The following is a 15000-nucleotide window of genomic DNA, read 5'->3' as shown; positions in this document are numbered from 1 at the left end:
CGGTCATTAGCTGGCTACATACAGCAGTCTATTTCTCCAAAGCACCCCGTAGGCTCTTTGCAGGTGGTAGACTGGGAGGGACAATACAGTAGGCTACATGATACAGCATTGGTGGAGAGGAGTTGAAGGGAGAGAGAGAGAGAGAGAGAAGAAAGAGAGAGAGAGATAGAACGGCCTTTATGGACACAATCCAAAACACAGACATTCCAGTCAAGGCACGATCACACAGGACTAAGAACTAAAAACCCCCAAAGTGGTGTAGAAATAGGGATAGAACCATACTCCCTCGTTGTCCAATGCACGCAAGACCCCCCTCAGACCCCACATCACAGAGAGAGAGAAAGAGAGAGAGAGAAAGAGAGAGTTAGGACCGAAGCCATATTGTTGTTGCCTTCGGCTTGGAGCACAATAGCATCCCACCTACCCACCCCACCCCACAGTGCAGTTTTGGTTTACCCTGTTGGCATACGACCTCCCAGGGGACTGCACCATGGGAGGGTGAAACATGAGAGCAGAGGGGTGAAGGGTGAGGTGGGGGGGGGTGGGGGGGGGTGAAGGCAGACCTCTCTCTTAATACCCTGTCTGGGTGAGCTCTGTAGGTGCATTGCTCATGAAACCAGCCTCCACAGACCATGGGGGACCATGTGCTGGCTCATATTTTCTTTTTCAAATGGACTATAAATTCTAGTAGCACCGTTTCAGCAACTATGACCGATGCTTAACCACACCTGCCTCAGTTTGGCCCTGTAGTGTGAATTAGGGTATTCAAGTTGCAATAGTTTGCAAATGGTGTGTGTGCGTGTGTGTGTGTGAAAGCGAGTTGCTCCCTCTATCATTCTGAGTGTGTGTGTTTATGTGTTAATGTGTGTGTGTCAGTGATTAATTACCTTGCGGTGACTCCCGCCTGTTTGTCGTCCTGGGTTTCCCTGTTCATTTGCACCTCTGCATTAATAATGTCTGTCGCTGAACAGAAACAGAGCAGGGACATTTCACAGCCTCTGACTGCCAGTCTGTTTGTGTCCTTCTCCCCTCTCTCTCTCTCTCTTCCTCTTTTTCTCAATGCCAATCTCTCTCTCACATCCTCCGATTTCTACCTCCACCAGCCTCCCTTGACACACACACACACACACACACAACTCTCTCTTTCTCCCCCCTCACACTGTCTTTCTCAATGCCATTAATTCCTTCACCCTCTTCTCTCTCCTTTATCTCTCCCTCTCTCCCTGCCACCACCATTACAACTAAAGACAGTGAGACAAGTTGTCAATAAGCCCCCGCTCACAACAACTGTAGCTTAGTGTACCTATGTGCTGTCATGCTCAGAAGATGGGGTAAATAACTAAAATAAATTTACAACTGAACGCTTACACTGAACTATTACACTGAAAAATGTACGCACTCACTGCAATCCTAAATCGCTTTGGATAAAAGCAATTGTTCCCACTGTCAAATTCACCAGGTAAGACAGCCCCCCCCCCGTCACAATGTGGGAAGGGATTGTGGAACGGTAGGCTGGGCGAGCAGACAAGCGTCCCCAGGGCGTTAACTCTAGGAAGTGACTGGGCCGGAGCAGATGAGAGCCGGGAGGAGAAGGGTTCGTGGCAGAACGATCAACGTGTGATCTTCACACTGAAACAAGTGCGCACTTTCAGAAGAAGAAGGTAAGGTTCTGGAGGGTCGGAAGGCTATATAGTGCTGTGAAAAAAATTGATAAATATTTCACGTGTTTCGACCCCTTTGAAATGAAACAAACGATATCGAACCACTTTCGTTTTTTAATCGCTGCCGGAATGGGGAAATGAGAACTGCGTCACCAATCCAAACACTGTTTAATAATGTTTGTGGAAAAGAAAAACACTTCAAAAAGACTTATGTTTTAGATGTGCAACATCTGAATACATACAATTGCTACACTGCTGGGTTTGGAGTTTCTACAAGGACGTTTCTGCTTGCCCAGTTATAGCTCCCACTGTATATCGCCAAATTGCAAGCCCGCTGGAAGTAGATCAATAGACCTAACCAAAACATACACTTAAAAACCATCTGGATAGATTGAAGAGAGCATTGATACAGTATATCAAAGTATATCAAAATGTTTTGCACTAGTGAGACATACCTTCAATCTTCAAATGTAATTTGAATATTATGCTCTGAACTCACTGCAATATAAATCGCACGTGACCCCGTCACAAGGTGGGAAGGGATTGTGGAACGGTAGGCTGGGCGAGCAGACAAGCGTCCCCAGGGCGTTGGCAGAACGATCAAAATGTTTTGCACTAGTGAGACATACCTTCAATCTTCAAATGTAATTAGAATATTATGCTCTGAAATTATATTGACCTTATGTTACTTAACATAATTCCATCGAAACTGATACAGTTCTAACCACCCTTTCTCCCCCAGATTCTACCTGCATAGAGGGAGTTATTAGAAGTCATGGCACACCAGATTGATGCCCTAAACCTCCTTCGCCAACAACAACGGGGGGTGATGACCCAAGTGCCTACCACAACAGATCCCATTATACAGTGTATTATGGAAAACAATCTGGATGAGCTGAAGAAATCGCTTCAAACCAAGAATGTGGATGCACTGTACCCTTGTTTGGAGTGGATGGATAACATTACGCCTTTAATGGCTGCTGTTGTGTCTTCAAATAAAAGGATTTGCAAATTCCTTCTGCAGAAAGACGCTTCCCCAAACCGACAATCATTTAAGCTTTACACACCACTGCATTATGCTGCGCAGTTATCTGTTCCAATCGATATAGTGAAGATGTTGCTAGCAGCAGACGCAGATCCAAATCTGATATGCCCCTCAACAGGTTCTCCATTTCAGATTGCAGCAGACAAAGGCAGAGAAGACATTATGAAAGAGCTGTTGATGTCTGGGGCATTGACAGTAGACTCTTCTAGCAAACATCCCGATTTTGACCAAAAAATAGGACACATGATGCCAAAATTAGCTTCAGAGAGTGAGGATTTGGCCAAAATTAAGATGTTTTACGATTTTACCGTTGCGGTACAACAGAACACACCCATAGAGGAGGTTTTAAATACATATGGGGAGTTCCTGCTGGAGGAGCATCCTGTGAATCACATTGCACTTTTTGACATGTTTTTTAACATTATTGGTGAAGAAGACCCAGATTTATATGCTCAGGAAGCGACAACCCTTCTGAGGAAATCTCAGAAAATGCATCTCTACGTTGAAAAGGCAATCAAACGTTTGCCTAAAATTGTCAAAGAGTATCAAGTAGTGACAGCAAAAGCAGTTTTCTGCACTATGAAAGAAGAAATTCCACTTGAAGTGTCACTGACAGTAATACCCACAGTTCTGAAATATCTAAAAGAACTCATCATTGGTGACCTTGATTACAATACTCCAGATATCATTGATTGCAACACTGCAGTTATCAGACTAATTTGTGTGATCACACAGAAAACTCCAAACCACAAAAGTAATTGGCCCGCTGTTTTTGTTGCTGAGTTATGCAGGGCGATCTGTTCACTCACCGACCCCACCTATCTCTCAAAACCTAAGGCCTTAAGGACAGGGATCTTAACCTTTGGTTTGATTGCAGATCTGTACACATTTGATTGTGTACCTGCAATTATGAAATCATTTGGGGTAACTTCAGTGCCTGAGAAAATACTTGATACCGCCAGAATGGAGATGGATGAAGAGCTGAAAGAAAAATTGAGGAAATTGAACATCTCCCTACAAAGCGCAGTCTCTCCCACAAAGGTAAATGGAGAAATGCAGGAAATGAAATCATCAAAGAAGAAAAAGAAGACAAAAAAGAAGACGGCAAAACAAGAAGAGAGGACAACAGAAAAAAGTCCCCCCGACACTGATATAACTCCAGTCGAAGATTCATGTCTCTATGATGACAATTCAAGGGTTCAGCCATTGCCCTCTACGACTGAGGTATCAAAACCCCTTAAATGGCGCAAAACTAGTAAGCGGTGGAGTTCACCGTTGGAGAAGCTCACCAACATGGCAGCGAGCAAAGTTTACAAATTGGGAACCCTCAATCTTGTAGCAAATGCAGAATTCCGAATTGCCAAAGGAAGTGATGGAACTGAAGTGTTTCTGGGCTTGAGAGATGATGGTACTGAGGTAGCTGTTAAGAGAATGTTAAAATCAAATTATGAAACTCTTAAGAATGAGGAACAAGTTCTATGCCTCCCACAGCTTTATGATGCCAACATTGTGAGATATGTGGACTTTGCTGAGGATGAAAACTTTGGTTACCTCGTCCTTCAGCTCTGTGAGTACACTCTGGAAGAATACATCAATAATGGCTTCCCGGAAGAAAGAAATCATGACCTGAAGCAGATAGTGGATCAGGTGCTCTGCAGTCTAAGAGCCCTTCATAGTAAAAAAAAAAAACATTCTGCACCGGGACATCAAACCCCAGAATGTTTTGATAGGTAAGACCAGGTTAAAAAAAATAGAATTGTTTAAATCAGCAGTGACTGAAAAAAAAAAAATGTAGACTACAAAAATATCAGTGCGTCTTTGTTAGCCTCAACCTTCATAAAAAAAAAATTTCTCTGCAGATGTTCTACCCAAGGCAAGATTGTCTGATTTTGGTATAAGTAGACAATTGGCCAGTGGACAGACTACTCACGCTACAAGCAGTGCAGGAACTAGTTGCTGGAAGGCCAAGGAGACATTAGAAGAGAGTAATGTTCGATATAAGACGAGCACAGATATTCAGGTTTGTCTTCCACTTGAAGTTGTTTATATAAAATAATTGATATTTTGATTATCAGATTTGTTTCAATATTTGGTGTGATTTGTAGGTGGCTGGGATGTTAGTGTATTACATCCTTTCTGGTGGACAGCATCCCTTTGGCAAAAGTCCTTGGTGTGAGGTTAATATTCTGAAAGGGGAGTACAACTTGGAACATGTTAAAGATGAGGTTGCAAAGGACCTGATTGAGTGGATGATCAATGAAAACCCAAAGAAGAGACCTATGGTGGAAGAGACCGTGGCTCACCCTTACTTCTGGTCAGAGAAGAGGTGAGAAGTGAGAAGTACTCCTACCATGCTAACCATACTTCAACCGTTTCATGGTTTAAGGCTCTTGCCATAAATCCACACATTTCTATTGATTCGGAATTGCCTGACTTGAAGGTTTCGATTCGACTTTGTGGAATGTCCGTGATAACATTTGTAGATATTGACAATAGAACTGATTAAACCCCACTGATGTTGAAACAGTGCTGGATGTAAGGGGGGTCTCATTGCCCCCCAATTAGTTTCACACATTCAAAAGCTCACTGATGTTTTTCAGGAGAGTGGAGTACTTGAAAACAATGGGGAACGAGGAGGAAGCTTGCAAATGTCGTAACCTTGATCCAAAGCTCCTTCACGCAGTGGACGAAAGTACTAAAGAGAGGTCGTTCTATGAGTGGAGATCCAAGGTAAGCTGGATGTCATTTTACTCCCTTTACTGTCCCCGTCTTTCACCCTTGTGTGCAGTATACTCAGTAAAAGTAAAACGTGCGCATGCTGTATGTTTTATGTTCACAGCTGCCGCAGGATTTGATGAAGGAAATGGATGATAAGAAGAAGCCCTACCCTGAGAACACATTGGGGTTTGTGCGTTTCATACGCAACTTCCATGGCCACAAGTAAGTACGCAAATGTTGAAGCTTTTGCGCTCTCATCCAACATACTGGTATGTACTCTCATCCAACACACTGTACTGGTATGTACTCTCATCCAACACACTGTACTGGTATGTACTCTCATCCAACACACTGTACTGGTATGTACTCTCATCCAACACACTGTACTGGTATGTACTCTTGTTCAATCGAGGGTTCGCCAAGTAAGTATTCCCTCTCTCTTACTGCAGCCCTGAGCATGTGGACCGCTTTGACGTGACGTCGACATTTCCTGATCTCTTTGGATGGGTTTACACGTTTGCCAAGGCGCGGGACTGGAACTCAAGACCTGCTGTGAAACATTTTTTAGAAGAGGTCTTAAGCTCCACTCGCAAATCATTTTTGTAATGATAGACTAGTGCTGCTAGACTACTGGGACATTATATACATATTGGGGAAATTTAAGATGCTGGTAATGGACTGTGTCAAAAAGGACTGCATATGTTTCACCTCGCTCATTGTGTGGCTTAAATTGTATACTTTTTATTTCTTTATTCATTTTGTTTGAAATGCCTTTTTGTAAGAAGAGCTCTCCTGAAAAACTCTGTCTTACCCCCATCATAACCTAAAATATGAGGTTGTTTTAGTCCACTGTTTGTTTGTAATGGCTTGGGACACAAACAATGTGCAGCTTTAAAATGTGTTTAAAACTATCAACTCTTAAACTCTCCTGGGCTGTTAACTGTATGAAATGACAACTTTTCGTTCATTGTTTTTCCACACTTTCTTTATAGAAATCTTTATATATGATATCATTATGTAATAGTAATCAATTGCTCGTTAACAACATTTATGAAACGTTAATAATGGATTGAAAAAAATATCTAAGTGTTGTAGTCTAGTATGGTTTTCTTAGTTTTCAGAAACCAAGGAGATGCCACACTGGAAACGCATGTCTGACTCCAGAGACCTTTTAGTAGAACTTGTACTTTTATTTTGTTCAGATGTGATTACTAACTGTTTTGCTCCATAAGTAAATGTTTTTGATTTATGTTGTACCTGCCAACATCTGCTTAAGTTTCTGGAGTTTGTACTTGGAAGAAGTTTAATTAAAAGCACATTTTTGAGAAAAGTGTAACCTTGTGTCTGCCTCCCTCATGTCTGTCTGTCAAAATTCAACCCTGCTACTCTGTTTTTGTAATTCTATTTGCATTGTATAAACCAGTGCAGCTATGTCGCTAACTATGTTAGGGACAGGGTCTTTTTCTATTGTCTCATGAGTTTTGCAAGCAGCCTATTTATGTTATGTTAAGATCTATACTTTACAGCAGATGTGAATGTATGAGCAACATCTCTCAGGCTGTTTCTTTCAGTCTCGCTGGGTGTGTGTGTGTGTGTGTGTGTGCGTGCGTGCGTGTGTGTGTGCGTGCGTCAGAGACGGCAAGCGACGGCTCTCTTAATCACTACAGTATGGGCCTGATACAGTAAGCGAGCTGGGTCACATGGCCAAAGGTCAAAGGTGAGAAGCAGGGTCTGATACCTCCTCTACTATCACATGGTGATTAGACAGCAATGTCCTCTGTTAGATAGGAGCCTCTGGGGGGGGGGGGGGGGGGGGGTCCAGTGGTCTACCAGCCTCGACGACTCGTTTTATACCGTATACATGTGACGGGCTGTAAAATAAAGGGTTTATCAAATATTATATTCTACTTCTTCTTCTCACGGATTGCGACGCTAGGGCTGGATAATCAATACCGTATTGTGAATCGGAATAATCAGCTGTATCGGGTTTTTTTGTTGTTGTTTGTTTGTTTTTTGCACAGCCCTAATCCTTGACAGGATATTACAGTCACAAGGTTATTGAAGATTAGATTGATTAAGATTGGGCTGATATGAGAATGACTGGGGGGGGGGGGGGGGGGGTAGGCACCACGCAAGAGGCAGAGAAAGACAGGGTTAGCTAATGTATCTGAATCTCCATAAGGCTCCCCGCTATTGCTATCCCAAAACGTGTGTGTGTGTGTGTGTGTGTGTGTGTGTGTGTGTGTGTGTGTGTGTGTGTGTGTGTGCGTGTGCGTGCGTGCTTGGCAGTCAGTTTCGGCAAAGGCCAGCATTGTTGGCGCTAAAACACCTTAACGGCTTTCATTAGCAGCAGTGATGAAACAGCAGTTCGTCTAACGAGACCGGAGGAGGAGGAAGACAGACTTGATGAGACTCGTAGTCGTCAGGTCTTCTGTACGCCGGCGTCTCGTCACCGCTCTGCCGAAGTGAAGTGACAAATGAGTGAAATGAATGGAAAGAGAAAGGGAAAAACTTAGTCTTACACCGACTAGGCCAAGTCCTGCGTAGACTAAGTGACACTTTGATGGAGACTCCGATGAAGACGATCTTTTTTTTTTTTTTTTTAATCAAGGCGCAGGCTTTTTAATCTGTGTCCAGAGAACCAGGCCAATGCGTTAAGAGCCTGAACGATAATAGGGAGTCGGTAGGCGTTGTGGTGTGACGCACGTAACACGTTATAACTCATTAGAGGCATGAATGACTGCCTTATAATGTCTTCTTCACGTACCGTATGTACGCTACGTCTTGTCTGTAACACTTTGTCTGTCAACGGACAGAAAATGGTTTAGGATCATGAGATTCTACTAGACATTACATTATAATGCAGTCATACATGCCTATAGTCAAGTCAAGCCTAATAAGTCATATATCTGCTATGAATGCATATGAATTACAACTATATGCTTTAAGTAAACCGGTACAGAAGTGTCCTATTACCACTGATGCAGGGTCAGATATTTCTTCAGGTTAATGGTCAAGGTTAGGACACTGGGGGCAGTTACCCACAAACCACTGATACAGGGTGAGATATTTTTTCACCTCCCTTATGGTCAAGGTTAGGAGCGGAGCATTGGTAATCTAATAGGAGATCTGTGGTTAAGCACAATTTAACTTGACCAGAGAGAGAGAAAGAAAGAAAGAGAGGGGGGGAGAGAGAGAGAGAGAGAGAGGAAAGAGGGAGGGGAAGACTTTTATGCAGGAAGAGAGGGGAGGGATAAAGTAAGAGTTAAAGGGACTCTAGACGTTACAGTGGGACCGGATGAAGGACTGTGAATGAATGAGATTCTTATGTTGTTGCACATTCCCCCAGCCCCCACGTGCCCCCCCCCCCCTCTCTCTCTCTTTCCCTTTCCCTCTCTCTCTCTCTCCCTCTCCCTTTCCCTCTCTCTCTCTCTCTCTCTCTCCCTCCCTTTCTTCTCTTTCCTTCTTTTGTTTTGTTGAGGCCCGTGAATGGGCGGGGGCTGCGGCGGGCCATCCGGGGTGTTCTGGCTCCACTCCGTGTCACATGCAGGGGCCATGTGAACGCGGTGGCACTAATGGAGGGAGAGAGAGAGAGAGAGAGAGAGAGAGGGAGAGAGAACGGCAAACAGGCAGAAAGAGTCTGGACATTGTGTGCGTTTGTGTGTGTGTGTGAGAGAGAGACAGAGAGAGATAGATAGAGATCGAGAGAGACTAGAAAGAAAGAAAGACAGAGAGGGAGGAACAGCAAAAGGGGGAGAGAGAGAGAGAGAGAGAGAGAGAAGGGGGGTGGACACACACACACACACACACACACACACACACACACACACACACACACACACACACACACACACACACACACGCATGCATGCATGCAGAGGGCTCCCCGGCACAGCAGGTGACAGCTCCTTCTCACCCATGGCTGCTTGGGTCATTACCAGAGTGCACAGCTGAAAACAATTAAGGCTCGGTGCGTTAATGATTAAGGCTGGTTGCACAAGGGGGCTGATGCTCCCGGGGGCCTGGGGGCCTCCTCTGTGGAGAGAGCTGGGCTAACCGCCCCTTTAACTGGGCCTGGCTGACACAGGCCATTTAACCTGCCCTTTAACTGGACCTGACACTGGCCCTTTAAGAGCCCCTTTAACTGGGCCTGCCACTGGCCATTTAACTGGACCTGACACTGGCTGTTTAAAGATATACTCAGCGATATGACATAGCCACACTGAAACAGTACCGCTTAGATCCACTTTACCATGGTAGGGCTGAACCAGAACTGAACCACTACCAGAGTAGAGCTGAACCTTTACAGAACCACTACATGTGTTTAGAGCTGAACTGGATCAGAATCCCTACACGTGTAGAACAGAACTCTTATACCTCTGCGGTACACTGTACTTTCAACCTCAGTTTGACCTGCTTTGCTTTCAGGCGACGGAGCAGGTTCGAGGACAGTCGGCCATTTTAGCCTGAGGAACCTGTCTGTCTTCATCTACTCCCCCAACAGTTCTCCAGTGTCCTGTTTTTTTGGTCAACATCCCCAATAAGGAAGTAGTAGCTTGGCCGGCTTCCAGCAGTTACAACGGAGCTGAAACTAGGTTGTAAACTAGGTCACTTGGTATCAGCAACTTTGACCCTTTCTATCAGAACAGGGACTATAAATGCTTGCTACAACCCCCCCCCCACCCCCCCCTACCCTCGAATACACCTTATCTAGTCTGGACCACACACAGACCACCTGTATAGACGCATGCACACATATCTCTCTCTCTTCTTACGTAACCTCCTATTTCTCCTGTGAGGAGACAACATATCACATGCTTTACATGCCACCTTTTTCACATACATACACACACACACACACACAACGTAATCCTTTATGTTCTACATACACAGGAGTTCAGCATGGTCGTCAAGCAATTTATCCCATTTGTCTGCTCAGAACGAACCCCATATATAGAGCGCTTGCGTCCATGTGGAGGTGTCAATGAGTGCACTTTTTTTTTGGGGGGGGGGGGGGGCTCTAGGGAGGGGGAACAAGGTTAGAGAATTAGGACACAGCAGTCGGTACCACAAGGAGCAAGGAGCAAGCAGGCCAGTGTAGTTTTCCTAATCAGTCGGTTGGTGTTTTTTTTTTTTTTTTGCGGGCCGCTTTAAAGCTGAGGGTTGCAGATGTTGGCTGGTATTAGGCCGGCTGCTGTTGATCAAAGCCGAGGAGAGTGAGCCCCTGCTAGTCTGGGTCTAATCCCCCCCCCCCCCCCCCCCCCGACATGGGGCTGTGTGTGGAGAAAGGGAGGGTTTTTTTGGGGTGGGGCTCAGACTCGAGAAAGACCAGAGAGCTTGGGCCCTTGGGACTTTGGGACCTTCGCTGCCATGTGGTCGCTACTAGTTCTAGCTAGCCCCCCAACCTAGCGCTCACCCACCAACATCAAGGATTCTGTGAGGCTTGCTTTTTTTTTTTTTCCTCGAGGGCCGTTTCGGTTTTGACGGACAGCTGAGAAGGCAGGCGCTCCCATAGGGTGCGTCGTGAGTGAGCTTCCACCTCCCCCCCCCCCCCCTCACCCTGCTGCCCCCCCCTCGGCGAATGCCGGCAGGCGGACAGGAATGACATATCAGCATGACATTCTTTAGCCCAGATTCAGCTGCTTACCACAAAGCGGTGCGTGTGTGTGGACTTCAAAAACATGCCTCTCTCTCTCTTTTTCTTTTAAATACACACAGACACGGAAAACACAGGGCACACACACACACACTCACAAGTACACACACACCCACACTCACACCCCCCCCCCCCCCCACACACACACACACATATATTGTCCACAGAGGCTAAACCCGTAGCCATGTCCATCCAAAGCCAGTAGCCAGACCATTGGGCATCTCTGGAGTGTGTGTGTGTGTGTGTGTGTGTGTGTGTGTGTGTGTGTGTGTGTGTGTGTGTGTGTGTGTGGGGAACAGTGCCTCCATGGAACCAAGGCAGTAGCACCAATACAGTAGCTAGCCCTTGTCCTAGAAATGTTCTAGCCTTGTCCTAGAAATGAGCTGTGTTCAGGACAGGAAGAGAGACAGGAAGAGAGACAGGAAGAGAGGCACGGAGAGGACATATGAAGCGAGGGAGCGAGAGAAAGAGATATGGAGAGATAGATGGAATCTGTCAGATGGTGTGAGGGAGGGAGAGATGTGAGGAGAGATTGCGAGAGTAGAGGGATGGGGACAGATTGAGGGAGAAATTGAGGGAGAGAGGGAGAGAGGGAGGGAGGGAGGGAGGGAGGGAGAGGGGGATGTCAGCCAAGAGAGCTGTTCTATTAGAGAGAAGGCAGACGTGTTCCACTGGCCGTGCCTCTGCACACACCGCTATCCTAAAACCATCTCTCCCTCTCACCACACACACACACACACACACTTCGGGGTGAAGGCCAACACCACTTTCTCCACATTCCAGACCAGACCAGACCACCTCTACACACACACACACACACACACACACACACACACACACACACACACACACACACACACACACACACACACACACACACACACACACACACACACACACACACACACACACACACACACTTCTTATGTAACATCTCCTGTGGGGAAACAACATGTGGCATGTTAAGAATGGCATCCCTTACCCTTTTTCCTTACACACGCGCACACACACACACGCAATTCGAGCCCCGGAACGTGTGAAATCTGATTAAACAATTACACAATGACTCACAAACGGGCTGTTTAGGAACAGCATTAGCGGCCAAGAGTGGAGATGGACATGGAGAGAGAGAGGGAGGGAGGGAGGGAGGGAGGGAGCCGCCTCGCCTGGCACTCGGGGAGACATTCTCTCTATTATCTCCATACATTTCAATTGACGCCTCTGATAGCTTTTATTTTTTGTACCGCAAAAAAAGCTGACATCTTTTATTGACAGCTAAGATGCTCTAACCGCAAGTACTTTGTATTCGTTCCTCACATCGTTGCCAGGACGACCGGTGACACATCCCATAAAAGAGGTGGCAAAAAAACAGGCCAAAACTGTAATCTCCTGCCATGCTAAACGTTTGGAGAGGATGTAAGTGTGAAGAGAACGCTGTACTGACCTGCTGCTGAGTAAGGAGAGGACAGACAGACAGGCAGGCAGACAGACAGACAGAGAGATAGACAGGCAGACAGATAGACAGGCAGGCAAACAGACAGACAGAGAGACAGACAGACAGGCAAGCAAACAGGCAGACAGACAGACAGGCAGGCATGCAGAGAGACAGACAGGCAGAGAGACAGACAGGCAGGCAGAGAGAGAGACAGGCAGGCAGGCAGGCAGAGAGACAGACAGGCAGGCAGAGAGACAGACAAACAGGCAAGCAAACAGGCAGGCATGCAGAGAGACAGACAGGCAGAGAGACAGGCAGGCAGGCAGACAGACAGACAGGCAGAGACAGAGAAACAGGCAAGCAAGCAGGCAGACAGACAAGCAGACAGACAGGCAGGCAGAGAGACAGGCAGACAGACAGGCAGGCAGAGAGACAGGCAGGCAGGCAGGCAGGCAGACAGACAGGCAGGCAGACAGACAGAGAGACAGGCAGACAGACAGACAGACAGACAGACAGGCAGAGACAGGAAGTCGACGTGCTTAACGGTTGCCGCGGAGGCCGCTTCAGAAAGCCGGGAGCTTCATTAAGCCTTTAAAACCCTGCAGAGTCTTTAAAGTCCCCGCGTCACCGCCCTGACGTCACCACCCTGACGCCACCGCCCCAGACGTCACCGCCCTGACGTCACACGTGTAGCGGCGCCCACATCACACGGGAAAGAATACCTGATCAACATCACGTCCCGCCGCCACCCCGGGTCGTTCGTTCCCCCCCCCGACTTAATTTTGTTATCCTCAATGATTTTCAATCCAGGGTATTATATCCAGTGTGTGTGTGGTTTGAATTCTGTTTTTTTGGAGAGTGAAATGAAATTCAATCCATTGATCGCTTATTTCCGTGTGTGGGAGGTGGCTACATATAGAGGACACAAATGAAAAGGTGCATTCAAGCTGCCATAAACCGGTCTCATGTATGCAAACGACACTAACAAGCACCTTCCTTTACAGACTAAAATCGTCCCCTTCTCTGGCCATATCTTCTTCTGTGAGTGTGTGCGTATGAAAATGTGATGGTTGAGGGCATGCAGTACGACTGAGTGGTCTTTCGTTTAAATTATTATTTTTTTTTAAATACATTTTAAAAAGCGTATAATAGCCCCCGTATAATAGCCCCTGTATAACAACTCTCTCCCCCCCCCCCCCCCCCCCGCCCACTAAATCATGTATCGCACACAACGGGGCCTTCGGTTGGACCATCGCGTTACATATCTCCCGAGTCATCAGTTCTGCATGAGCGAAGCCTTCCCGTGTGGCGCCCCGTCACGGCAAAGCGCACATTGGTGACGCGTGCCGCTTCGAACGCGCGTAAAAGCGCGTAATCTCCACAAAAAAAAAAAAACATAACCCAGAGATTTACTCTTACTGGATAAAAGAAAAAAAATTGTGAAATTCGGAACGGACTCTTTCCCTTTAAACTGTCGTCGTCTCCGCTCTCTAAAGACACGCAGCAACAGTTAGGACTGAAAGTCAACAGTTTTTTTGTTTTTGCATGGCGGTGGTTTTCTTGAGAAATGCCGATATTGGAACAAAAATATGACAGAGCATTGAACTTGTAAACAAGCTGTAAGTGCTTGTTTAGAATAAACCTCAGCGCTGAGGGGGCAATAAAAACCGGCTAGTGAAGTGTAAAACTTTGCTGAACATGAGTATGGTGGCCATTTGAAAGATGAAGTGCATAACTTGACCTGAATGGGAGTGTTTGCAAAGCTAAGGAGGTAGGCTAATGAAACTGAATTATTCAGTAAGATGCCTTGGTTTGGTAAAGCAGTCTGGCTCCTCAGCCTCTGGGGAAGCCCTGCACCGGTGTGTTCTGGGGATTCAAAGTCTGCTGCTTGCTTGCTAACACACAACCACACACACACACAAACACACACACACAGAGGATAGACAAAACATCCCTACACACAAAACATCCCTATTAGTCTCTTAGTAGAGGGAAACAGACCATCCCGTGGAGGGAAAAGCAGCAGCTTCATTAGTTCTACGGTGCGGAGGCTGGATCTCTGGGAAAGTCCCCGAGGTTGGGTTCAGAGGAGATCTCACAGCTCAGTGGTCGGGCACGGAACGGCGCCGGGCTTGTAAAACGCTACCATCTCTTGGACCCACCAAGAGTGCTTCAAACCCCCGGCAACCAGCTAACCACAGCCTGGCCTTGACTCACTGTGGTCATGCAAACACAAGCTCCATTGTCATTGACATTCGCTTTGAGTTTCAGTGACTAGGTTTATTACCTCTGATGCCTAAAGCTCTAATCTAACTTCCAGGCTCTGGAAACGTTGTCAGTTTAGAGGCTTTTTCTGTAAATGTACTGATCGAGTATCGTTAAGCCTCTTTGAATGGTTAATGTGTAAATATTGATTATTTACGCCTGGTACTCGAGCCTTATAGGAGTGAGTGAAGTCTAGCTAGGCCCAAAGTTTACTGTTGCT

General features: G+C 46.3%; 2 protein-coding genes across 2 annotated transcripts in view; one reads left to right on the top strand and one right to left on the bottom strand.

The window, feature by feature from the left end:
- Positions 1 to 15000, bottom strand: part of phlpp1 (PH domain and leucine rich repeat protein phosphatase 1) — a 58292-nt gene that overhangs the window by 37061 nt on the left and 6231 nt on the right. The window lies entirely within an intron of this gene.
- LOC310818553 (uncharacterized protein) lies at positions 4596 to 6760 on the top strand. The gene is made up of 5 exons (XM_083689536.1): positions 4596 to 4726; positions 4812 to 5032; positions 5307 to 5436; positions 5546 to 5646; positions 5874 to 6760. The coding sequence occupies exons 2-5, from the start codon at positions 4821 to 4823 to the stop codon at positions 6028 to 6030; spliced, it is 600 nt and encodes a 199-aa protein (XP_083545662.1). The 5' UTR covers positions 4596 to 4726; positions 4812 to 4820; the 3' UTR covers positions 6031 to 6760.

This window comes from Argentina silus (genome assembly GCF_951799395.1).
Source record: "Argentina silus genome assembly, chromosome: 18".
NCBI classification, from domain to species: Eukaryota; Metazoa; Chordata; class Actinopteri; order Argentiniformes; family Argentinidae; genus Argentina; species Argentina silus.
Note: the sequence above shows the minus strand (reverse complement) of the source record. Positions and strands in the feature narration are given on the sequence as shown.

What these genes read in the sequence shown, in the direction of transcription:
- LOC310818553 (XM_083689536.1), top strand. Translation starts at nt 4,821, where the DNA reads ATGTTAGTGTATTACATCCTTTCTGGTGGACAGCATCCCTTTGGCAAA. An exon ending in TACTTCTGGTCAGAGAAGAG is followed by an intron (nt 5,033 to 5,306) that starts GTGAGAAGTGAG and finishes GATGTTTTTCAG; the next exon opens with GAGAGTGGAGTACTTGAAAA. An exon ending in CGCAACTTCCATGGCCACAA is followed by an intron (nt 5,647 to 5,873) that starts GTAAGTACGCAA and finishes CTCTTACTGCAG; the next exon opens with CCCTGAGCATGTGGACCGCT.